This window comes from Phyllostomus hastatus, unplaced genomic scaffold, assembly GCF_019186645.2.
Source record: "Phyllostomus hastatus isolate PE091 unplaced genomic scaffold, TTU_PhHast_1.1 phas_contig_29, whole genome shotgun sequence".
Lineage (NCBI taxonomy): Eukaryota > Metazoa > Chordata > Mammalia > Chiroptera > Phyllostomidae > Phyllostomus > Phyllostomus hastatus.
The window spans coordinates 21609462-21636829 of NW_025333835.1; the positions used below are offsets into that span (position 1 = coordinate 21609462).

A 27368-nucleotide genomic window follows, 5' to 3' on the forward strand; every position below is an offset into this window, starting at 1 on the left:
CAAGGCTCAACTACGAGAGGAGGGTCTACTCAGCCCACATGGAGGCCACACATAGAGTACCCAATATCAGTGATAGGGGAGACTGTGCCACTGGGCCCTTCAGGCCACGCTACCAAGAAAGGGAGTCATAATGGTTCTACCTTACACACAGAAACAAACATAGGGAGTGGTGTCAAAATGAGGAGACAAAGAAACATGGCCTAAGTGGAAGAAAAGATCAAAACTGCAGGAAAAGCACTAAACAAAATGGAGATGAGCAATCTATCAGATGCATAATTCAAAACACTAGATATAAGGATGCTCAAGAAACTCAGTGAGTAGCTCAACAGCTTAAGAAAGAGCCAGGCAGAAATGAAGGATATACTCATGGAAATGAACAATTTACAGAGAATCAACAATAGAGTGGATGAAGGCGAGAATCAAATCAATGATTTGGAACATAAGGAAACAAAAAACAGCCCTGGCTGGCATAGCTCAGTGGACTGAGCACGGGTTGCGAACCAAAGCATCACAGGTTTGATTCCCAGTCAGGGCACATGCCTGGGTTGCAGGCTATGGCCCCCAGTAACCGCACATTGATGTTTCTCTCTCTCTCTCTTTCTCCCTCCCTTCCCTCTCTAAAAATAAATAAATAAATAAATAAATAAATAAATAAATAATCTTAAAAAGGAAACAAAAAACAGCCAATCAGAACAACAAGAAGAAAAAATCTGAAAAACTGAGGGTAGTGTAAGGACTATGAGCATACAAACATTCACATCATAAGGGTGCCAGAACAAGAAGAGAAAGACCAAGAAACTGGAAATGTATTTGAAAAAATAATGAGAGAATACTTCTCTGATTTGGTGAAGGAAATATACATGCAAGTTCAGGTAGCACAGAGTCACAAACAATATGGAGGCAAAGAGGACCACACTAAGACTCATTATAATTTAAATGCCAAAGGTTAAAAGTAAGGAGAGAATCCTAGGAGTAGAAAGAGAAAAGCAGATAGTTACCTACAGAGCAGTTCCCATCAGGCTGTCAGAAGATTTCTGAAAAGAAACTTTGCAGATTTGAAGAGACTGGCAAGAAATATTCAGAGTCATGAAAAGCAGAGACCTACAGCTAAGGTAGATCTACCCAGCAAAGCTGTCATTTAGAATTGAAGGGCAGTAAAGAGCTTCACAGGCAAGGAAAATCTAAAGGAGTTCATCATCACCAAACCATTACATGAAATGTTAAAGGGACTTATTTAAGAAAAAGAAGAAGGCCAAAACTATGAATAATAAAGTGGTAATAAATAATAAGCACTATCACATTTTGATATTTGGTATGAACAGTGATATTAGAGTAAAACAGGATTTCTTATGATATTTAATATTCTAGCTATCCAAAAAAAATATGAGGAACAGAAAAAACAACCTGAATAATAAATGTCATGTATAAGCAATATAAAAGGGGCATTAGAAGAAATTGGATTGAAAATATAGTTATAGTAATATGTGAGATTTATAAGAAATTGGTCATTAAGTATTTCATTTATTAGATTTTTATCCTATTTATTTTTAATTGTGTTTAGAAAAGCTCTATAACAAAACACAGATGTATTAAGACATTTCAGTAAGCAGTAATGCACAATAATTTTTAAAAATCTAGAACAAGATTAATAGCTTTAATATGGTCTCTCTGTGTGGGTGTTCTTACAGAATAATGTTGCAAATAAGCAAGAGAGCTAAAGGGTTAAGGATATTTCTCATGCCTGTTGAAAAAATATGGTGTGCCAATGAGATATTCATTTTCTAAAGAATGCAAGAAATGAACCCATTAAGCATTAATGTAAGTGGGAAAAAAATATGACCAATGAAAGAGGAGAGTTACTTTTAAATAAATATTAGAAAAAATAAAAAGGCTAAAGTACATGCCTTTTTGTTTTTGAATTAAAAACATTAACATCCAAGAGAAATGTTCATTCTGTTATTATAAGTTTTACTATCCATAAATAGATATGCCTACAGGAAAGTTTTTAAACTTTCATTTGATGTAGAAGAATGCAAAATTTTATTATTAATTTCCAAATTAAGTGGTTTTCAAAAAATACTGTAACTGTTAAGGAAAAATATTCCTTTTAAGAAAAAAGATAAATATTGATAGTAAAATGTTATTAATAATATGTATATTCTCTATCAAGTAAAATGACAATATTATCATAAATTAAAACATATTTTCATGATTGCTTTTAAGAGGTATAACAAAACTTGAGAAATACACATTCAGAGGGGAGTTATAAGTGGGGCACACCTAATTCACACAAAAGCAATTCTAAGAAATGTCTTTTGGAAACCTTGCACATGACACAAGATGGGAAGTTGGTAGTAAGTTTCAATTCCTCTTCAGACAGATCTCAGTACAACTAGGAAGATATTGGAAGAAAATCTCTAAGTATTTTTTATATAGCATCCCATTACTATGTGATCAATAAGATGTATATAATTTGAACTCCTTTTCACTTGTACAGAATGGTTTTCCAAGGTAGCAATGAGAGTAGGATTATCAATTTTTCTTAACTACAGTGAAAAGAAATGTCTACAGAAGTTATTTGATATCAAAGATAGTAGAAAGTTTGACAGTTAAAATTATGCTGCAGAAATGTAGCTTTACCAAACACAAAAATGAAACTGACAGGTAACAATTTGCTTTGGTTCTCTATGATTCTGCTCTACTGTTCTTTCCTCAAATAATAGATTTTTGAAATAATGATATCAACAGTAAATAAACTCCTAACAAAATATTTGAGAGTAAGATTTTGAGGACAATTAAGCATACTGACTTTGAGATAAATTAAGAGACTTAAATGCTCTGTGACAGGACAGATCATGAAGAGTATATAAAAAAACAAAATGAAACAGTAAAGTACAGGTAATAGTCTTTCTTCAGCATAAGGATATTGTACTATTCAAGAAAAGAAAATGTATACTTTGCAATTTGTGCTTTCTGGGAAAAAGAAGTAAATTGTACTTTCAAAAAATTAAGAAAATGGCCCTGGCTGGTGTGGCTCAGTGGATTGAGTGTCAGTCTGTGAACCAAAGGGTTGCTGGTTCCATCCCCAGTCAGGGCACATGCCTGGGTTGCAGGCCAGGTTCCCAGCTGGGGGGCACAAAAGGCACGCTGATGTGAGATACAACCACACACTGCTGTTTCTGTCCCTCTCTTCCCACCCTCCCTTCCCTTCTCTCTAGTAATAAATAAATAAAATCTTTAAAATAGAAAACAAAAATATTTTACTGAATCTGCTTACATCATACACCAGAATACATTCAAAATAGATAAAAGACTTAAATATAAGTTGTGATACCATAAAATTCTAGCAGAACACATAAACAGTAAAATTTCAGATATCTCAAATAGATATCTCAACAATTTTGCTGATATATCTCCTAAGGCAAGGGAAATAAAGAAAAAAATAAACAAATCAAATTAAAAAGCTTCTGCATGGTTAAAGACACCAACACCAAAATAAAAAGGGAAGCAACTGTATGAGAGAACCTGTTTTCCAATGATATATTGGACAGACATTTAATCTCCAAAAGATATACAAAGCTCATATGACCTAATACCAGAAACATACAATCCAATTAAAAAATAGGCAAAGGACCTGAATAGACATTTCTCCAAGAGTAAATACAGAAGGACCAGAGACATAGGAAAAGCTTTTCAGCATCACTAGCCATCAAAGAGATGCAAATTAAAACCACAATGAGATATCACCTCACACCTGCCAAAATGGCTGTCATTAATAAATCAACAAACAACAAGTGGTAGAAAGGATGTGGAGAAAAGGGAACCATAGTACATGGTGGGAATGCAAACTGATGTAGCCACTGTGGAAAACAGTATGGAGTTCCCTCAAAAAATTAAAGATAGAACTGTCTTTTGACCCAGTGATTCCACTACTGGGAATGAACCCTAAGAATCCTGAAACACTAATTCAAAAGAATTTATGTAGTCCTATGTTCATAGCAGCACTATTTACAAAGGCCAAGTGCAGCAGGCAACCTAAGTGCCCATCAGTAGATGGATCGAAAAACTGGTACACTTAAACAGTGGAATACTATGCAGCAGGAAAAAAAGGGAAGGAATCCCTGCCTTTTACAGTATGGATGGAACTGGAGACTATTACACTTAGTGAAATATGTCAGTTGGTGATAGACAAATATCACATGATCTCATTAATAAGAGGAATCTAATGAACAAAATAAACTAATGGGCAAAATAGAACCAGAGGCATAGAATATGGAAAAGACTGACAGCTGTAAGAGGGGAGGGGGAAAATGGGAACTGACTGGAGGAAGGTGAACGGTATAGTCAAAGAACATACATGAAGGACCATGGACGTGGACAATGGTGTGGGGATTGACTGTGGAAATGGGGGAAGGGCCGGGTGAAGGGGGACAACTGTGATAGTGTAACTAATGAAACACTGAAATCAAGAAAAATAAAAAATAAAAAACTGAAGATATTTAAACATATTTTCATTGAGTCAGCTTATTAAAAGTTACTTTACAAAAATATTCATTCAAAACAATTTTTTTTTCAGATGAAAAGATACATCTACTTACTTGCCATTCAATGCTGCCACACCAACTGTGCTTCGGGCTATTGACATACTGGCTACAAATGTCCACTGCTGACTCTGGGGATCCCACCTCTCCACCGTGTTCAGGTAGCTCCAGCCATCGTGGCCTCCCACAGCGTAAATTGGGCCTTCAAGTACTGTCACACCTGAAACATGGGAGAAATGAAAATTGAATGGATTTATTTTACAGTGAGATTTCAAAAATCAAATTGATAGTAAAAACTACAATGCTATTCAGAATAGGCTCTACCTGTTAGAAAAAAATTGCAATGAGGTAGAAACTATTTACTAAAATTAAGTCATTTGATTGTAGTGAGAAAAAATTAGAAGTAAAAGTAAATATTATGACCTAGATGTTTTATATATTAAAACAAATGTTCTTATTTATGTCCATGTAAAAAAATTCTGAAAATCAGAGATGATGTATTTTGTGCTTCTACTTTGAAGAATATTTATATGCCATTTAAAATACTTTATTATTTCAAGCAATGTAATGTCAATTTGAACACAACATGGTATATACCTATATTTTATTAAGAATTCCTTTGATTTCTCCCAGTAATATTTTTATTTTTAATAAAAAATCCAAAATTTTAAAAAAGATTTTATTTATTTATTTTTAGAGAGGGAAGGTTTAAATATGTACAAGACTTCTAATATTTTAATGCAAAAGTTTAAGAAATAAAGTTATAAAATGTACTAATCTACCATTAATGCTTTGGCTTTGGTTTACACATATGTTTAAGATTTTCCTCTAGTTCTACCACTTAACATAGGCACATTTCTTAATCTTTTTATATAGCAATTTCCTCATCACTGAAGTGAGAGTAATTATAATGATCTTGGTGTTGTGGTGAAGGTTATATGAATTAATGTATATAAAGCACTGAGAATCTGATACATCACAGCCACTCAAGTTTTGTAAGCTATTATAATTGTTATTATTATCTTCATATTCAAGTCTCAGAGAGGATATAAAAAGGAAATTCATAGATGAGGAGAGGGCCTTATAAACATATAAAAATTATTGATGTAAATGGTACTCAGGATAATCAGGATATTAAAAATATCTTTGAGAGGAAGTTTCTGACAATAATACTTTAAAATATTTCTAAAAATTTAGAAGTATTTCAAAGTCAAACATTGTTCAGAACATTGGGAACTGACAATTCTTGTCATTCAACTATAACTTAAGAACATCATTTTGAAGATAAATTTAACAATGTTTAGTGCAAATGTTATTATCTAGCTTTTACAGAAATTTAAAATATGTTATAATTAAAACCTATGATTATTATAGGAAGCAAAATATAGCAATTGAAGTATAAGAACTCATAAATATTGCTTATAATAAATCAAGAAAACATCTATTTAAACCATTAATCTTTCAACACACATATCTATTTACTTGCTCTAAAATAATTAAAAAGTTTTCTGTGTATTTTGCTATAAGTAAAATAGGGCCTACATGCTAATGAATAATACAAATAATAAACACATAAAATAATGGAAAATATTATATATTACTATTTTTTAATTAACTAAAGTATTGTGGGCAAGAATATTAGGTCTGAAGGCAGGAAAAAGGCAGAGGAGTGTTGAATTAACAGTTCTAGCTTTTGAGAATATTTGGGCTCACATTCCAATACATTTTTACCAGTTGTGTGATGTTGGAAAAAATACCTTTAATTCCTTATATCTCAGTACCCTCATTCTTAAAGAATGCCTACCTTATATCATTTATGTGAAGATTAAATATAAAACTCATGTAAATATGACTGTATCATCAGTAGATAATAAAGTCAGTAAATTTTAATTATTATATAAATAAAACAGTCAGTATGATCTCTCATAGGATTAGTCATTAAAGCTGAGGCGTTAAGACCTGCCAGCAGGATGAAAGAGTATTTGTAAGATAAGTCACCACTCTCAAAACTTAAACTCCTCTCTCAAACATCTCTACTTATAACTTAATAGTTGACCAAGAACTCTATACCTAGAATTGTTTATTTTACTAATTCAAATTTGGAAAATATTAAACTTTTTCTCAAAATATTCATATTATTCATACTTCATAGTTACAGATGATAGAGATATTTTTACAGATTACCATGGGATTTCTGAACTCTAGATGCCTTATAATATGATTTACACATTTCCTGCAGGTGTGATGATTCCTTTGCAAAACATCTCTTTAAGTGAAGTGAATAATTAGGCCAGAATAATTTCAAAATCAGAATGATACTTCAATTTCTTCCTTATGTATACTAAAAATATCTTAACAGATGCAGCAAAGCAAGATTAACAACATAAAAATATCTTTCTGTACTATATTCAGGAACAATGCTAAACCTGCATTAAAACATAATGACCCAATGAAAATAATAGAATTATCTTAAAGTTATAATTTTGTGTCTCTAGTTTAATAATTGCATGATTTCTTCTAAAAATTGTAAAATGTCTTTTTGATGTTTACAGTTACCAAAATCTTTTCAGATACATATAATTGCTTGTATATTTTAAACTGTAGCTCTTGCACATATTTTTTCCCTTGAGAATCGTGCAGTAAAATCTCTTAGAATTCTTCCATGTAATTTTCCTTGAATATAGTTCAATGAAAGTAGCAAGCCATCCCTAAATATTAAGTAAAATAGCTGAAGTTAAAGTTAAGCACTTTCTATATGGGTTTTAGTTGCTCAGAATATTTTTCATGTAATCCAACAGAACATTCCCACCCTTAACCTACTGAATCAGAATCTACATTTCAAGAAAAATCCCCTGGTAATTATATGCATATTAAAGCTTAAGAAGTCCCAGTGGTCTCTGAAGTGGAGGACCTCTACCTCTGAGGGTGCACAATGCAATCTTTTGGATATGCAAATAATACATAAGAAATTATATTTTCTCATGCTTTAATGCATATCTTGGCATGTTATAGAGATTATAGTTTAAATTAATTAATGAACTTATAATGTATGAAAAACCTATTAGAATAAATAATACATTTTTATAATTTATGAAAACCAATTGAAGTAAATAATTAACACATTTATATAATTTATGAAAAACCTATTGGAGTCAAAATTTGCTTACTAATAGGCATACTCATACAAAAGTGTTGGAGATTATTTCTTAGTCCCTTGCTTAGCTATCACATTAGCACATACTAATTTCAGGTAAGATGACTGTTTGATTCAAAATGAAAATTATTTTATAATTAGAGTCAAACCATTTCTACGGAATTCTTAAAGGGGTAAACACTAGCCTTTGATTTTTACATTGTCCTTGTAGCAGTGACTGACAGTTGACACCCCTTCTGTTTTGTCCTTATCCTATCGTAAGAAAGCCACTAATTTTTAAGAGGGCCATATTCACTCATAAAAAAAAGGATAGAGCTTTAGTGTTTTTTTTGTTGTTGTTGTTGTTTTTGGGGGGGCTTGATTCCTCCACCACCCATCCAACAGCACCCCCTCAAAAACAAACAAACAAACAAACAAACAACCAAACAACCAAACAACCAAAAACCAGGACGGATTTGTAAAACCTCATGGACACAAACAACAATATAGTGGTTGTAAGGGGGAGGGAATGAGTGGAGGTGGAAGAGGGTAAAAAAGGGATAAATGGTAATAGGAAAAACTCAATACGATTTTTAAAAAGTCAAAAAACACCGTAGTCTTTGGCAGGTAGTTGCAGCAATTTGACTGAAGCCCAAGTCTGGACTGCTGGTGCAACAGATAAAGTCTGAGCAGCCACACAGGTGATGAGGTGGCCTGCTGCTAACCACAGGAGAACAATGAGAGTGAAGACTGCTGGTGCTCTCAGGGCTTGACAGCTGCGCGGGGGTCCTGCTCTCAGGTGCTCCTACCCTCCCTTTCCCACAAGGAAACATTTGCTCTAGGTGAACCATCGCTGTTCTGGGTTTTACTCTTAGATCAGCTGCCTGCATTCAAATAGATTCAACGCGGGAGCATTTGACTTCTCTGAATTTTTAGATTATAACTGAATCTTTAGCAATATCCTATAAATATTCTAATTTTGCTTTTAAAAATTCTACGCTCCCAATGTATATTACAAAATTCAAAGCAATACAAGTAATGCATAAGTAGCAAACTGTTTCATTAATTGAACATATTTTTATACTTGAATTCATCTATGAAATGAAGTCACGAATTTAGCTTAGGGATCATATAACCAGATTGCAAATAGTCATCAGGTATAAAAAAAATTAACATTCAAAGGCATGAAATTTTTTTGTGGAGTACGTTAGGTCTTTTCCATTACTATACATTAACTATTTCAAATCTGAAAAAGTTGAGTTCTTATTTAAAATCTGTCATAAGTAGGTAGACAACAAAAGCTATGGTTACAGATGTTTAATACTTTCTAGTGTTAAAAAACGGTCTAACAGTGTATGCACACATAAATACAGGATGGGATTAGAACCGTTTTTGTAGACTTTATTTTTGTTAAGATTTATTTATTTATTTTTAGAGAGGGAAGGGAGAGAAAGAGAGAGAAAGAAACATCAATGTGCGGTTGCTGGGGGCCATGGCCTGCAACCCAGGAATGTGCCCTGGCTGGGAATCGAACCTGCAATGCTTTGGTTTGCAGCCCCCACTCAATCCACTGAACTACGCCAGCCAGGGTGTTTTTGTAGACTTGAAATACCTGCGGAATCATTGTAGCCATCAAATTTTAAAACATTATTTGTACCACTAAAATCTTTTACTTTTTTTTGAAAAGTATGTGTAGTATCTTGAATGGTGGCCTGAAAAAAGGGTATATCTATGTGCTAATTCCTAGAACATGGGAATGTTACCTTATTTGGATAGATAGTTTTTACAGGTGTGATGAAATTAGCCCTCTTGAGATGAGTAAATCATCTTGAATTAGGCAGGTGAGCCCTAAACTCAATGTGTGCTTATAAGGAAAACACAGGGGAGATTTTAAACACAGAGAGGAAGCAATGTGAACAAAAAGGCATAAATTAGAGGGATGGGGCCACAGGGCCAGGAACAGCTGGATCCGCCAGGTGCAGGAAGAGGCAAGAAAAGATTCTCTCCTTGAGCCCTAGACAGAAAGTAGCCCTGCTGATAAGTTGATGTTAGCATTCTGTCCTCCAGAAGAGTGAGATAATACATTTTAAGCCCCCGAGTTTGTGGTAATTTGTTATGGCAGCTCTAGGAGGGTAATACAGTGTGTTTGGAGAATTATGTCCTCCGAGATGCTTTGTAATTGATGATTAGAGATTCCACTGTGATCCTCATTTTTTTCTTCTTCTTAGCTGTACATACTACACTGAACTGTGAGACGAATACAGTGAAAAAGTCTACATAAAATTATGTTTCTTTCTGTACATACAAATATAGCTAAACGAAGTATAAAAATTTGAAGCCTTAAACATATCTAGAATATATTTTACATTATTTTAGTTTCTTGTGTGTTTGACTATATAACCGAATTAGCACACGAGGATAAGAATAAGAATAAAAGAATAAGAATAAGTGTGAATAATGGGTAGGGAGGGGAGACAAAAGTATGTATAGATAGATATGTTTTGTCTTGTCAGGGAGGATTCTCAGAAATATCCCAGCAGATTTCTGCCATACTTTCCTTTCTGGGGTTCAGTTCCTGGACTATCTCTAGTCTAGACTAATGACTGTCTAAGGGAATCCATATGCCTTCCTGATACTCCTTGGATTGCTCACATTGCATCCATGCAAAATGAAGTTATTTTAGGAAAGATATAACAGAGTATTTGGTAGGCAATCAGCTGTGTCTGTTCTAAGGATTGTAAACCTGAACAGGCCTGGCTTGAAAAAAAAACAGGATATATTAATGTTGGTCTATATTAACTTTTAGAAAAACAAGCCATACACTTTTACCAATTTTGTTACCTACTGTAAATTGTTAGATTAGGAAATTTTGGTTATTTGCTGTACATTGCCCTGATGGAAAGGGCAATCAATATTATTGTAAAGTTTTGACCTCTGTTTTAGAAAAGAAATAAGAAAGAGAATAGGTGTGGGTATATCTAGTTTAAATAAATTATTGCTACATTTCTTAGTGACTAAATCATTAAGAAGCATTTTTGGAAATGAAAACAAATATGTTATTCATTCTCAGGCTTAACCTGAAATTATTTACTAAAGGCAAAAAGTATCCTAACCAATGAAAAACTTAGATTTTTTTTTGCTCTAACATAAAAATAGTCTTTGTGTATCAAAGGGGTGGTGAGGAAAAACATGTTCGTTTACATGATTTACACATTTTTTAAAAAGTTATGCACTCACAAAATAAAACTCTGTTTTAACAATTTATCTTCCACTCAGTCAAGAAATAGCATTCTACACTAACATAATCACTATCATCAAATCTTTATTAAAGTTAATTCCACAGATGTTTAATAGAGTTATCACACACTAATACTTTCAATGGAAAATTTTATTTGTAAAATGCCTTTCATAACCTTTTCTTTCCTTTTGTTATCTCTATAATTTGTCTTATTGGTTTTCACATCACATATTTCATCAGCCATGTAACTCAGTTTGCTACCTTCCTATCTTCCTTCTTCCACTGGTTTTGGATTCTTCAGCAAGGCTGACATTAATCTGCCAGTAGTAGAAACTATCTCCGCTCCAGTAGTATAAACTATCCCGCTCAAAGGCTTTAAAGCTTTTTCTCTGTTAAGAAAATATTGAAGAGTAAACTTTATCATGTGATATAATATGTTATTCAAGATCTGGCCTCAAACTTTTAAAATTCTGTTTACCACTAGTATATTTATAAATTATTTAAATCAATCAAAGGTAATGCTTGGTGTTTCATCTATGTTTCATGTAGCTTACCTTTCATGACATTTCTTACATTGTAACCTAAACTAAAAAATATTTTTGTAACATATTAAATCATTTAAATCTCCATTCAAGCCTTCAGAGATAAAATTTTCTCTTACCAAGCTGCAAAAAAAAAAAAATTGCAACCATTGATTGACAGTTTGTAAATAAAACTTGTATTTTTCTAGATTCTATTAAAATAAGTTAGGATTTGTGTCTAAGAAACTAGTCTCTGTGAAAGTAAGATTTTTTTCTGATTAGTCAGTACATCTTACAAAGAACATAGAGATGTGATTTCTAATGGACATTCCATATATGGGTGTGCACTAGAAGCATGAGTAGATGAACCATGGAGGGATATAGAAAAAGTAAAATGGTTAATTAATTCATCAAACAAAAGCCTAGAATAACAAATTAATCTTTTTTCATGGTTTATAATGCAGTATAGGATGGTAAAGAATTTCTGTAAAGATCTGGAAAAAGAATTGTGCAATAGTTTGAAAGAAAATTGAAAGACAAAGCTTTAAGAAAATTTTCTCCATGAAAATATATTGATTATCGATTATATTTAATTTGTATTGTATGATATTAAATTAACAGTATTTAATAATGTTTACAGAATAAATTTTAAAATTTATTTGTAGTAAAAACTACAAATTAAAAAAAGTAGAGGTTTTAAGACATTGTTATTTTTGTGAATACTAAAAGGAAACAATTCTATTTTACAAATTGAGGAAAACATTTTCCCAGTATTTCATATAGAATAATCTGACTGTTTATCAGATTAATGGAACAATTTCTGTAAGGAAATCAGAAAAATTAGAATATCAACTTTATAAGTCAACATAGTTTAAGTTATACTGAATCATAAGATTTTTAAAGTTTTTAGGATTTATTAAAGTTTTTAAAAGTCAAGAATTCCAGTTATTTTTTAAAAATTTTCTATCTGAACAGTAGATAATAAAAAGAATTGCTCTGGTATCTTAACTAAAACAGGTGTCCAAAAGTTTTAAGAAGATATTTTATGAAATATAAGGTCAATACTAATATTTTAAGTGATTTCTAGCCATTAGACACACTTCAGGGTTAAAAAAACACTTTCTATTTGACTGCTTTAAAGATTAAATTTCCCACATTTATACACAATTTGTTTCTGTTATACATTGACCTTGATGTGTTATGATTTAAAAAAGTATTTATTAATAACTTCATTAGTTAAGCCCTTCTTTATACTTCTGTTAATTATTAAATATTTCTTCTTGGAACTGAGATTCCCTGAGTATCTTCTAGTACATTGACTAAAAGAAAAATATACATATATATACTTGAATTTTACATGTGTATAGAAATTGAACAAGTATGGTTCTTAACAAGGAACTAAAATTTTAAAAAGTTTTTATTAGTATGTTTTTGAGATTGATGACAGTATCTTACACTCATTTAAGAAGAGTTTTAGTGTGAGCTCACAATGTTTTAGGCACTTGCCAGCAGTTAAATAAAAATGAATATGACATAGTCTCTCCTAGAAGCTAAGAGACTAGGAAATGACAATAGATTCACTACGATGGGATGAATAAGAATTCTAGGCAGGAAACCGAGGGAAGGCCAGTCTGGGTGAAGGCAGTCACTTGGGCAAAGTAGGCTGTAAGCCAGCTTCATGTATCAAGCTTGGTAAGATACCTAGTATGATAAATCTCGGGGTGTAGTAGCAGAGGGAAGTAGCAGTGTTTAAAATGGCATGAAGCAAAAGGTAAATGCTGATGAGCTGTGAATGTCACTTTAAGGAGTTCGTTCTTTCTAGACAGTTAAATAGACAATCAGATTTGTGTTTCAGAAAGTTAACTGACATTGGAGACAATAGAAGGGGAGAAAGAGACCAAGGTAATAAATATTTCCCCTATACAACAGAACAACACATGAGAGTCTATCATTTAATTTTTATTAATTTCCTAGCCTAAATTTGTTGTTTATATATATCACAATCATATGTGGCATAAGCAAATGAAAAATAAATATATAATCTTCAGAGTGTTCTTTGGAGAGTTCAGAGTGTTCTTTGGAAAGCTGTGATTGGCTTATCGCCCTTCTGTAATATCTGATCATCAAGACAGTGCTGATCTGCAGCCACGCACACTTTCAGACTTTACAAAATGGGCTCCCTCTGGTGCATAAATCTCTGCATCAAGACTTTTCCAACTGATCAGCTCTATCTGTGCTTTAGTTTGACTCCATGCCTCTTTCTTCTATGCCTTGCAGACTGCTGCTCTGTGTTGCATGTGTGTTCATTCTAACCCATTCTCTCTAAGCTATTATTTAATGTCGTGTGACTTTAATAACATTCTTCTTCTTATTTTATTTCATTTATTTATTTACTTTTTATTTTTAAAACATTTTTATTGTTGTTCAAGTACAGTTTTCTGCCTTTCCCCCCAACTTTCAAAACTAAGAGAAAACAAACAAGCTCCATATACTTTGATGTCATCTAATACTAAAAAATTTTTATGCAGTCTTCAAAATTATCTTGCAATGAGAGTCAACTCCATCAATTTACTTTTGATAAATCGCTTGCCTTTGTCTTTGCATAGTTAATCTTTTAGGGGAATGCAGACAGTTTAATAAACCTTCCAAATTTTTTTAGATGTAAGGACAGGTTACAGACCATCTTCTATAAACTCTTCCATTAACGGTCCTTGTCTGTCATTTAATGCTTACTTACATTCCAGCAGCAATTAACCTTTGTTGGTACAGATTACTGTTAGCTGTTTCTACTCAAAAGCAGTTAGGAAACTTGAAAGAAACAGATATAGTTTCTTTGCCAAGAGGGGCTAACAATAAATGGATCTGGGTGCTTTGCTTTAGATAGTAGAATTTTTTAAGTGCTAAGATGGAAGGATAATAGAGTCTAAAATAATTTTGAGTGAATTCTGTTTAATAACAATGACGTGGTAATATTCCTTTGTTTCTTGCCAAAATAATCACAATAAGGAGACTTGAATAAAAAGGTGGATACATGTTATCCAAACCGCAAATTTCACAAAGCCATCTTTCTGATTTGTATTCATTTAGCATTGCAAAATGTATAAAGGATTAGTATAAATAAGATAAAATGATAGCAGTAACACTAGAATCCCCAAATTCCATCACTTTAATGTCATAGACTACAAAGTTGGGTTTTTTTTTTAATTTTTCTTCAAGTGGAATTGTCTCCATTTCCTCCTGCCACTCTCCCCTCCCCATCCACCTCCACCTCCCACCCTTAATCTTACACCACTTAGGCTTTGTCCATGGGTCCTTTATAAATGTTCTTGATGATCCTTCCCCTTCTTTCCACCATTATCCCTCTCTTCTGTCCCCTCTGGTTACAGTCAGTTTGTTCTTTATTGCAGTTTCTCTGGTTGTATTTTTGCTTGCTAGTTTCTTTTGTTGATTAGGTTCCACTTATAGGTGAGATCACACGGTATTTGTCTTTCACCACCTGGCTTACTTCACTTGGCATGATGTTCTCCAGTTCCATCCATGCTGCCATGAGTGGTAGGAGCTCCTTCTTTCTTTCAGCTGCATAGTATTCCATTGTGTAAATGTACCATAATTTTTTATCCACTCATTTACTGATGGGCACTTAGGTTGCTTCCAACAGTTGGCTATTGTAGATTGTGTATCTACATTGGGGTGTATAGGTTCTTTTGAATTGGTGTTTCAGGATTCTTAGGGTATAACCCCAGCAATAGAATTGCTGCTGGTGTTAAAAAGCAGTTCCATTTTAAGTGTTTTGAGGAAATTCCATACTGTTTTCCACAGTGGCTGCACCAGTCTGCATTCCCACCAACAGTGTCCTAGGGTTCCCTTTTCTCTACAGCCTCGCCACTTGTTTGCTGATTTATTAATGATGGCCATTCTGACAGGTGTGAGGTGATATCTCATTGTGGTTTTAATTGGCATCTCTCTGATGGCCAGTGGGGCTGATCATCCTTTCATATGTGTCTTGGCCTTCTGTATGTCCTCGTTGGAGAAGTGTCTGTTCGGGTCCTTTGCCCATTTTTTTATTGAATTTTTTATCTCTTGGAGTGGAGTCATGTAAATTCTTTATGTATTTGGACATCAAACCTTGCCTGAGGTATCATTGACAAATATATCTTCTCATATAGTTGGTTCCCTTTTCATTTTGCTGATGTTTCTTTAGCTGTGCAGAAGCTTTTTAATTTGACAAAGTCCCATATGTTTATTCTTTCCTTTATGTCCCTTGCTCTAGGAGACATATCAGTGAAAATATTGCTGCTGCATGGGATATTTGAGATTTTCCTGCCTATGTTTTCCTCTAGTACTTGTAAGGTGTTGTGACTTATATTTAAGTCTTTTATCCATCTTGAGTTTATTTTTGTATATGATGTAAGTTGGTGGTTGAATTTCATATTTTTGCATGTAGCTGTCCAGATCTCCCAACACCATTTGTTGAAGATGCTATTTTTATTCCATTTTATGCTTCTGTACCCTTTGTCAGATATTCATTGACTATAGAGATATGGGTTTCCTTCTGGGATCTCTATTCTGTGCCATTGATCTATGTGTCTGTCCTTATGCTAGTACCAGACTGTTTTGATTATAGTGGTCTTGTGATATAATTTTATACCAGATATTGTGATCCCTCCTACTTTGTTGCTCTTTCTCAAAATTGTTGCAGCTATTCGGGGTCATTTATGTTTCCATATAAATCTTTGAAATGTTCTATGTTTGTGAAATATGTCATTGTGTTGAATCTATAAATTGCTTTGGTTCTTAGCTGATACTGGGGAGTGCTATTTTAAAGGCATGTAGATTTACTTATCCCACTTCTGCCAAACCTATGCAGCTATACTTAATTAAATGGAAACAAATAAAAAACAAACATAAAATGAGCAACTGCAGAAGTGGAAAATAACTGCTCACAAGTTCCTGGGATTGTTTTACTTGTTGACCCCTCTTTTTTCACATCATTCCATTAAAAAGTAATAGGGGTTTGTGCATTGCCTGGGAGTAATTCTGTGACACAAAGGTGTTTCTAAGCTGCAGCCTGAGCAGAATATTAATAAAAAGTAACTATGAGAAAATGAAATTGAATGCAAAGAGTCTTAAGTATCCTAGCAATAGCAAGCCAGCTGCTTCGACACTTAGAACTCCAGTTTTCTAATCTGGAAAATAATGAAAATAGTGGCACTTACCCTAAGGGGATGTTGTGATAATTAAATGAGAAAATGTATACTTAAAGTGCATTGGAGAGTTTTTAGCACTAGCTTTCCCTTTTCTTAAACTACAGCTCTTAGTGTACTGTGATTTCATATATATTTCTCACACACACACACACACACACACACACACACACACATATCCATTCACTTTCATGAAAAGATATTTTGGGAATAATTTAGGTGAAATATATTTTTCTGGATGACTAAAGAATTACACGACAAAAATTCATAATTTCACATCAGTAAAATAACAAACAAGAGCATTTTCTTAGTGCCATAACATTGGTCATGACAAAAATCTTTATCGTTATTAATCTCAGGGTAGCTGTGTGTAATTCACAACTCTCTAGAGTTACACGAACAGTGGTTCTAAAGATTTGTAAATATTTTATCAAATCAGTCACTCTAACAAAAATCAAAAGCATGCTTATCCACAGAATTTCAGTTGGTTATTTATGTATTTATAAAAAATATCTTAAGCATTAGTAAATTTATAGCCAGAATACATAGATCATAATGTTTGTGTCTTTTTTTGCATTACATGAAAAACATTTTTAAAATATTATAAAGTAGCCCTGGCTGGCGTAGCTCAGTGGATTGAGTGGGGGCTGCGAACCAAAGTGTCGCAGGTTCGATTCCCAGCCAGGGTACATTCCTGGGTTGCTGGCCATAAACCCCAGCAACCACACATTGATGTCTCTTTCTCTCTCTATCTCCCTCCCTCCCTTCTCTCCCTAAAAATAAATAAATAAAATCTTTAAAAAAAATCATACATACTTTAAAAAAAAGAAAATCACAGAATCAAACATTTAAAAAATTATAAAGTGTATATACTTTTTTAAAAGGATTTTTATTTATTTATTTATTTTTAGAGAGGGAAGGGAGGGAGAAAGAGAGAGAGAGAGAAACATCAATGTGTGGTTGCTGGGGGCCGTGGCTTGCAACCCAGGCATGTGCCCTGACTGTGAATTGAACCTGTGACTTTTTGGTTCCCAGCCCGAGCTCAATCCACTGAGCTACGCCAGCCAGGGCATGCATATACTTTTTTTTTATTGTTGACACTATTACAGATGCCCCCTTCCCCCTGCCCTGCCCCGCCCCCAACTTTCACCACATTTGTCTGTGTCTGTGGGCTCTGCGCACATGCACACACATTCTTTGTCTAAACTCTTCTAGTCCTCCCACCCCCTCCTCTCTGAGATCTTCGTATACTCCCAAATGCAGTATGAATTTATTCAATATATGTAATATAATCCTATTATGTGGTAATCCTCATGAAAAGAAAAACATACAAATTTATATAATTATTGACTAAAGCAAAATATGGCTTTAGAGTTAATATTGATAACTTTGCTCATCGAGGAGAGATTTCCTGTGAACCTAACGAAGCTTAAGGATCAAGGCCCCTTGCTTACCAGGGCCCTCTTGGGGCCTTGACAATGTGGTCACGTGGCTATTGCATTTCTTTCTTAAGGAGGACCTCATTTTTATGCTCCACAAAACCTGACTCTATCAAGAAGCTCAGAATATTTACTGCAAAAAATGAACTTGATATATTCTAGAAATAGTAATGAACACATAATCACAGTGCGGTAGAAAATTAATGCAAAAAACAAAGCAAAACAAAACAAACCTGAAATCTGTGAAGAATCCAAAACCAAGCTTTGCCACTAAATGAGCTGTATAAACTTCAGCAAGCTACCTAATCTTTCTCACCCTCAGTTTTCTCATTTGTAAAAATAAGATGCTGGAGTAAATACTCTCTTAGATACTCTCTAGGTTTAAATAGCTATTAGTCTGCATAATTTTTTTGTTTGATTACTTTAGCATCCCATTACCCCCTGCACATTAAGATGTTAAGACTAAATGTATTTTTCTATTAAAAGTAGTGTTAACATGCATTTCAAATTGAGACATGGATGATTTGCATGGTCAGTTGGGGTGAAGACATGTATGAAAATAGTTAAAATGTAAAATAAAATCACCTCCCCATATAAGCCTGCTAAAGCAAAAGCAGGCAATAAATTAGCAGTCAAAACCAGGGTAACAAGAACTGAAGTGGCAAGCTTTCTGGAGCTGATTTAATCCCTTTTCTTTTCTGTTAATAGTTCTCTCCGTGTGATTCACCTGAGTGACCAGATTGCCCTCTAAAAATTCAATTTCTTTCGTTCTCTATTCAAGGATATCAGGTGCATTTATACCTTTATTACTTGAAATTTGGGCTAAATTCCAACATACATGGCCAACTATGTACATGAAATTACCTCAAAATAATTATTTCATTATTAAATTAAAAATTCCAATTAAGCCCTGGCTGGTGTGGCTCAGTAGATTGAGTGCTCGCTTGCAAATCTAGGGGTCACCAGTTAGATTCCTAGTCAGGATACATGCCTGGATTGCAGGCCAGGTCCCCAGTAGGGGGCGCACAAGAGACAACCACACATTAATGTTTCTCTTCTCCCCCCACTAAAAATAAATAAATAAAATCTTTTTAAACATTCCAATTAAAATGTTTTCATAGATTGGGATTATAGAGATCATATTATATATTTCCTGTATATTTTGAGCTACAGATTAAACATAGAAAAGGATATTTGTTGTATTTTAAAATATATTCATATGATAATCCAACATCATTGAAATTAATTTTTTTATAACCTTGTGGTTTGCCAATCAAATATTCTATACTTTCTTTTCACATTTGTGTTTCACATATTTTACTTCATTGACTTAAACATGTTTGTAATTCAATTTGTCTGACTATTAATCCTTTATGGTTCAGTTTAAGCATCACCCCTCCTTAGAAATCTTTCATAATTATCCATTTGACCTAAAACAGTATAATAATAACTCTCTTATTTATTATATTTAAGAAATTTCATTTAAATTGTCTTTTAATTTTTTTTTGTTTCCTCTCTCAGGTATAAGATTCTTGAGTACAATATCTTATTCATCTTCTTATTCGAACATGAGTGTTATAGTGTGCAGTAGTGCAATTTTAATGCTGGTTGAATTATTTAACCAATAAATATTCTTCCACAAATCTTCATTGTATTTAACTAGAATAATTTTCCTGACCTTATCTTTAACTTATTACCTGATTTTATTATTGAAAGTTAAAGTGATTCCAAAAATATATAAAATAGATTGATATTTTTATTAAAACTAGGCACCAAAATAACAAAACAAGCAAATAAATATAAACTAGAGCAAACTGTGAGACTGTTACAAAAATGCATGCATATTTGTTACTGTCAGACTGCAAATTTAATTCCAGAAGAAAACATTTATAACATTTAACTCACAGAAGAAAACCTAATTAGTTGCATTACCTACAATATTCTTGGGATAAAAACTGACCAATGCTCAAGAAGGAAAAACTGATACTGTGACTCTTCAATCAAACTGGTACATTTCTAAAGGCTTTTCATCAAGGAGAAAGTATTTCTTTCCAGATCCTACATTCAAGGGGCAGTGTTCTAGAACATGTTCTATTAGCCTTTGGCATTTTATCCAAGCACAGTACAGTAAAGGTAATCCTTTCTATGATGTCCATAGATTCTTAATACCACTGCAGAATACAGTGTTTGTATTCCTTAGCAGAATAGTATGTGGAAGGACAAAATACAATTTTTGACTATTTAAGAGATGGAGTATACACAGGTCCTAGGGGAATCATGCTGAAGAATGATCACCATTTATGTGATATGAAATTTTACTACTGTAAATGAAGAATAGATTAAGTAAAACAATATCTGCACCTGGATATATTTTTTATTTGCAAGCAAGAATTTGTAATTAGTATATATAACTAGTGTGTATAATATTGAAGGTAGGTATTGTTTTTTATTTGTATCTCTTCTCCTAACACCTAATGGAATTCTTAGCATTAAAAAGTTTTCAATAAATGTTTACTTAAACAAGAACATAGCTCAGTGGAAAGATATCAGGGAATATTCAAGTTGAAAATTCAACAAGTAACAGCACCTTAGAAGACAAAACATATAACAAGGATTTCACTGATATTTATAGTTTATAAATCAGAGTATAAAGATCACATTCTATTGAGAAGCGCCCAGTTTGCTGCTATTTTCCCCTCCATCCCTTTCTTCCCTTTTTTTTTGTGCTGACATTAATAATAGTATGTGTGATATTTCCAAGAGAAACTGATAAAATAAAATTAAAACAATGAAAGTTCTAAAATATTTTTTAAAAACTGTACATACATGTCTGTGTCTATATCACATGCATGTGTAATAAGAAAGGTGACCTTATTATGACTGCTTATTTATTCAAATATTAGAGTTTCAAATGAAAGTGGTAATGTTATCTGCTCTAGTATCTTCTTCTCATGTCCCATATCCTAACAGGATTTTCTCTATTTTATCAGAGGCATGCATGATTACTGGAAATTGTGGGTCTGTGTATATTTTTGTGTATGTGTGTTTGAGAATGCACATATGAATGTATATTATCAAAAGAATTATCTTTTATTTATAACCCAATGTACCCATTATATATTTCTTATTTTTCCTATATCTTTTTAAAAAATCTGATATATAAAATTGAGTGGACAGTTTTGAATTTTGTTTCCTTGTGAATAATTGCCAAACTCTGAAGAGAGAACCCTTTTAAAGAAGCTTAGGCCCTCTTGGTCTTGTGTGAAAACTAATTTTAAAGTGAAAGAGACACAAAGAAGACATATATATACTGATGTAATTAAAGAAATAGACTCAGCTGAAGCAAGTGTTCCATTTAAGAAAATGAAAACTGACAGTTTAAAATGAGATTTTCTAGTCCAATGGGTTATATCACATATAAATGCAAAGTTTTATTATGCTGATATTTTCCTCAGTCCATTTAATACTTTCTGTTACAAGTATAGTTTCCAAAGGCCATTGAAAAAAACATAGTAAATGTCACTTTGTGTTGCCTTTCTTCATATATATATATATATATATATATATATATATACACACACACACACACACTCAGGAATTTTCTTAATTTAAATAAGCTAAGTCACTTCTTTTTTCCTGACTCTGAAACACTAATTAATGCCTGTACCTATAAATTAAGCTTCACTAATAAGGTGCTCCCAACAAACCTTTAAACTGAAATAAGCAAGGCAAAGAAGGAAAGTAAAATTTTGTTTTATTTTTGATTTGTGGAAGTTTGCACTAGTATCTAGTTAGGGCAATGTAGCTCAGGCTTATCTCACAGGTTAATGGTAGATGCCAGCTCCAGAGTCAAGGACTCAGACACCTCTGTCTGGTCATGCTCTTCACGTTTGCTTTCCTAGCCCAGGCACCTTTATTTTGAGATCTCCTGGCCTAAAGTTTAGAAAGAGATCATCTTCAAGCCCCTTTACCGAGGCCTCCTTATAGGGAGAGGAGGGGAAATCTTGCCTGTGCTGAGGAGCTGAGAGTGCATGTTAAGGCATTCCTTCAACACTTCAGGAGGAAGCTTACAACTCTGCATCAGCAGGAGCTCGGCTGAGGTGGGGGACAGAGAGCTTCACAAACTATCAGCAGCCAAAGATAAAGAGAGAATCTTGAACGTAGCAAGAGAGTAGCAACTTATCACATGGAAGTGATGTTTAGTAAGATTAACAGTTCATTTATCATTAGATATCAAGGAGGCCCAAAGACAGTGAACCTCCGTATTCAAAGGGCTAAAAGAAAAGGAACATTAAGAATTCTGTATACGTTCTCTGATTGCTTTATTTCACTTAGCATAATGTTCTGTGGGCCTACCCATGCTGTTACAAATGGTGAAATTTTCTTTTTTTATGGCCAAGTAGTATTATATTCTATAAATGTCTCATAGTTGTTTTATCCATTCATTCACTAATATACACAGGCTGGTTCTGTATCTTGGTGATTATAAATAATACTGCAGTGAATATAGGGGTGCTTATGTTCTTCAAATACTGTTTTGGGTTTCTGTGGATATATTCCCAGTAGTGGGATCTCTGGGTCAAATGCAATTTGATTTTTAATTTTTTGAGGTATCTCTACTGCTTTCCACAGTGGTTGCACCAGTCTGCATTCCCACCAACAGTGCAAAAGGGTCCCCCTTTCTACACACCCTTGCCAGCACTAGATGTTGATTTATTGATGATAGCCATTCTGACAGGTGTGAGGTGGTATCTTATTGCGGTTTTAATTTGTATTTCTCTGATGATTAGTGATGTTAAGCATCTTTTAATAGGTCTATTGGGCATCTGTATGTCCTCTTTGGAGAAGTGTCTATTCAGGTTCTGTGCCCATTTTTAGTAGGATTGTTTGTTGTCTGGTGTTGAGATTTGAAAGTTTTTTAATAAAGTTTGAATATTAACCACCACCCATCAGACATATTGGTGAATATGTTCTCCCATTCCATGTATTGTTTTTATTTTGTTGATGGTCTTTGCTGTGCACAAACATTTTCAGTTTGATGTAGCCCCATTTGTTTAATTTTTCTTTGATTTCCCTTGCCTGGGGAGATATATCAGATAAAATACTGCAAGGAACAATGCCTAAGATTTTGCTGCCTAAGTTTTCTTCTAGAATTCTTATGGTTTTAGGTCTAACATTTAAGTCTTTAATCCATTTTTAATTTATTCTATTGTGTGGTGTGAGAAATTGGTATAGTTTCATTTTTCTGCATGTATCTGTCCAACTTTCCCAACCCCGTTTATTGAATAAACTATCTTAACCCACTGTACATTTTTGCTTTGTCAATCAAATATTAATTGACTAAAAAGGTGTGGATTTATTTTTGGGCTCTCTATTCTCTTCCATTGATCTATGTGTCTGTCTTTATGTACATAGCATGTTGTTTTTGATTATTATGGACTTATAGTATAGTTTTTGATATTAGGTAGTGTGATTCCTCTAATTTGTTCTTTCTCAGGATTGCTATTGCTATGTGGGGCTTTTTGTGATTCCATATAAATTTTTGAAATATTTGTTCCAGTTGTGTGAATACATCATTGGAATCTTGATAGGAATTTAATTGAATCTATGGATTTCTTTGGGTAGTATGCACATTTTAATGATATTAATTCTCCCTATCCATGCACATGGTATTTGCTTCCACTTGTTTGTATCTTCTCCAATGTCTTTCTTCTATGTCTTATCATTTTCCAAATACAAACCTTGTACATCTTCAGTTACATTTATTCCTAGATATTTTATTCTTTTGGAAGCAATTGTGAATGGGATTGCCTTCTTAATTTCCATTTCTGTTACTTCATTATTGCCATAAAAATGCAGCCAGTATTACCTTGCTACTCAAACCAGACAAAGATATCACAAGAAAACTATAGGCCAATGTTCCTTAGAAATGCAGATGAAAAATCTTGCACACAATACTAGAAAAGCAAATATAGCAGCTTATAAAAAAGATTATAGACTATACTTATTAATAAAGAGAAAAATTACATGATCTCTCCAATAGACATAGAAGAAGTACTTGATAATATCCAATTCCCTTTGATGATAAAACATACAACTAACTAGGAATGTTAAGGGCCTGCTGTATCTTAATAAAGAGCATCTACAAAACAATTTGATAACATCTTATTTAACAGGAAACAAATGAAATATTTTCCCCTAATTTAAGAGCAAGGCAATAATGTCCTCACTTGTCAGTTCTATTAAGTATTGTACTGGAAGTTCTTGCCAAGGTAAATAAGCAAGTAAAAAAATCATATGATTTTATTTTTATTTAATTATTTTTTACTATTTTTATTTATTTATTTTTAGAGAGAGGGGAGGGAGGGAGAAAGAGAAGGAGAGAAACATTGACGAGTGAGAGAAACATCAACCAGTTGCCTCTTACACGCCTCCAGCTGGGGACCCAGACTGCATGCAACCCAGGCCTGTGCCCTGACTGGGAACGGTGGACCTCGTGGCCTTTCAGTTCTTAGGCTGAAATTCAATCCACTGAGCCACAACAGCCAGGGCAAAAATCATATGATTTTAAAGAAAGAATTAAAATATTTTTCCTTGTTAGATAAAATGATTTTATTATATACAATCATAAGAAATCCACAAAAAATCTACTAATCTAAAAAAATTTTCCTCAAGTTTTCAGGATATGTGTTCATTATATAAATATAAATTGTATTTCCATGCACAAGCAACGAAAAGCCTGAAAATGAACATAAGATATCATTCCATAAACAATAAAATCAAATATAATGACAATTTAGCAATAAATTTAACATAATTATAACAACATATACCTAAATAAATAGAATGACATCTAATGTTTAGTGATTGGAAGATTTTATATTGCTAATGTGGAAAAACTGATGGTAATCTACAGATTCAGTTCAATAAATATTAGAATCCCAGATAACTTTTTGCAGAAATTGAAAAACTAACTGTAAAGTTTGTGTGGAAATGTAAAACACTCCAAGTCAGAGAGGGCTAATGCTACCTAATTTCAAATCCTACTACAAAGCTATAATAATCAAGACAGTATTGTGATGGCATAAGTTAAGACAGAATTATCAGTGGAATGGAGTTGAGAGTCCATACATAAACCCTCACTTATGGACAACTAATTTCTGACAAAGGTGCCAAGACAATTCAATGGAAAAGAAAAGCCTTTTGAAAAAATAGTGCTGAGACAACATGCAAAAAAATGATGCTGGATTACTGCCTCACACCACAGGGAGAAAAATAACTCAAAATGTGTTATATTGTTAAATTTAAGACCTAAAAATATAAATTTCTAAAAGAAAACATAGACATAAATCCTCCTATCATAGATTAGACAACATTTTTTTCAGATATGCTACCAAAAGCACAAGCAGAAAAAATAAAATAAATAAATATATCTTCATTAAGTTAATTTTTGTGCTTCAGATAACACTATCAAGAAATTTAAAATAGAAGACTTTTATACAGAATATAAAATGAACAATTATCACTCAATAATAAAAAGAAAAATATCCTAAACAAAATGTGGGCAAAGTGTTTCATAGAGATTTATCCAAAGGTGATATGCAAATGGCCACTAAGCACATGAAATGTTTCTCGAAATCATTTATTAGAGACTTACCTATAAAATACCAGTGAGGTACCACTTCATATATACTGCAATTATTATAATAAAAAAGGATGGGTAGCAACAAGGGTTGGGAAAGATGTGGAAAAATTGGCATCCTCATGCATTGCAGAGGAAATAGGAGATGGTATAGCCACTGTAAAAACAGCTTGGCAGTTCCTCTGTAAGTGAAAGATAGAGTTACCATGACTCAACAAGTTCCCTTCTTATGTGTATATACAACAGAATGGAAAACATGTGTCCACACAAAAATGCATATAGGAATGATCGCAGCAGTTTTATTCATAATAACCAAAAAGCAAAGATAAACCAAATGCCCTTCTTTTGATTATGTGTAAACAAAACGTGGCACATTCTAACAGGAGAATATTATTCAGCCATGAAGAGAATGAAGTATTACATGCCACAAAATGGATGACCATTGAAAACGTTATGCCATGTGAGAGAAACCATACTTAATAAGCCACAAGTTGTGGTTTTCTTTATATGAAATGTCCAAAATTGGTAATTCCATAGAGACATAAAGTAAATTAATTGTTATGAAGGGTTAAGGAGATGGGGCAAGAAAGAGCGACTGCTATTTTTCTACAGGGTTTCTTTTTAGGATGACAAAATGTTTTGGAATTTGATAATGGTGATGGCTGAACAACCCTGTGAATATACTCAAAAGTATTAACTCTATACCTTAACACTTAATTTTATGGTATGTGAATTTTATCAGTTGAAAAGTAAAAAAACAAAACCCAATAGCAGCCCCGACCATATATTTAACATACAACATGGTGCCTGGCATTTAGAAAATATTAATAAATAGTACTATATTACTCTTTGTCAATTTTTCCTAAAAAGACTTAATTGCCAACTGTGTTGAAGTAATATCTTATTCAATTTTATATAACATGTGGTAGAAAAAGGAATGATAGATAAAACTGTGCCTCAAAGAAATGAATGCTAAAATGAAAACTCTTAGCATATTGAGCAAACTGTGCTCTTAATTAGTTTAATCCTCCAGGCACTTGCATTGCTCCTTTGTGTCACAGACTTAATATGAAAATAATTTTATATGCTATTTTATGCAGCAGAAGGAGGCTTTGTCATTTACTGGTAACTATGAAATATTTTTGACCACAAAATCATCTTTAGCAACCAAAGAACTCCTGTGACTTTCTCAAAAAATCATATGAGGATTTTTTTCATACAAGTTAAGGAAGGGGAGCTATATGGGTCAAAGAAAATAGTTTGTGTTTTTAAATTCTACTTTAGACTCCAGCACCTTGTCACTTGAATGTATAATATGGAATTATGGAGTCAATTTTGTATCTCACTGTACACCACAAAGTAGATACTGATTCACTATGTAGGAAATAAAGTGGGACATTCTGGTTTCTGAATAAATAGAAAATTAACTCAGGCGGCTGTTGGTTTTAGCTGTTGGTCTGCACTCAAAATTAATATTGGTGATTACATCAAAGCGGGAGTCATGGCATGTGTTTGAAAAACATCAAAAGTGTAGAAACAAAAAAAACTAGAAAGTCAGAAATCAGCTGAAGCCTCCTGAGTAAGACAAAAATTGAAGGAACTGCCTTGAGGGAATTTCTTGGAGAAACACTTGATTTGTGCCCTTTTTGC

General features: G+C 33.1%; 1 protein-coding gene across 2 annotated transcripts in view; it reads right to left on the reverse strand.

Annotated features, from left to right (window-relative positions):
• Positions 1-27368, reverse strand: part of KLHL1 (kelch like family member 1) — a 340886-nt gene that overhangs the window by 28682 nt on the left and 284836 nt on the right. For both annotated transcript variants that reach the window (XM_045839157.1, XM_045839156.1), the window contains one exon: positions 4599-4761. In XM_045839157.1, the coding sequence (XP_045695113.1) occupies positions 4599-4761 (163 nt within the window). The remainder of the gene's footprint in view (positions 1-4598; positions 4762-27368) is intronic.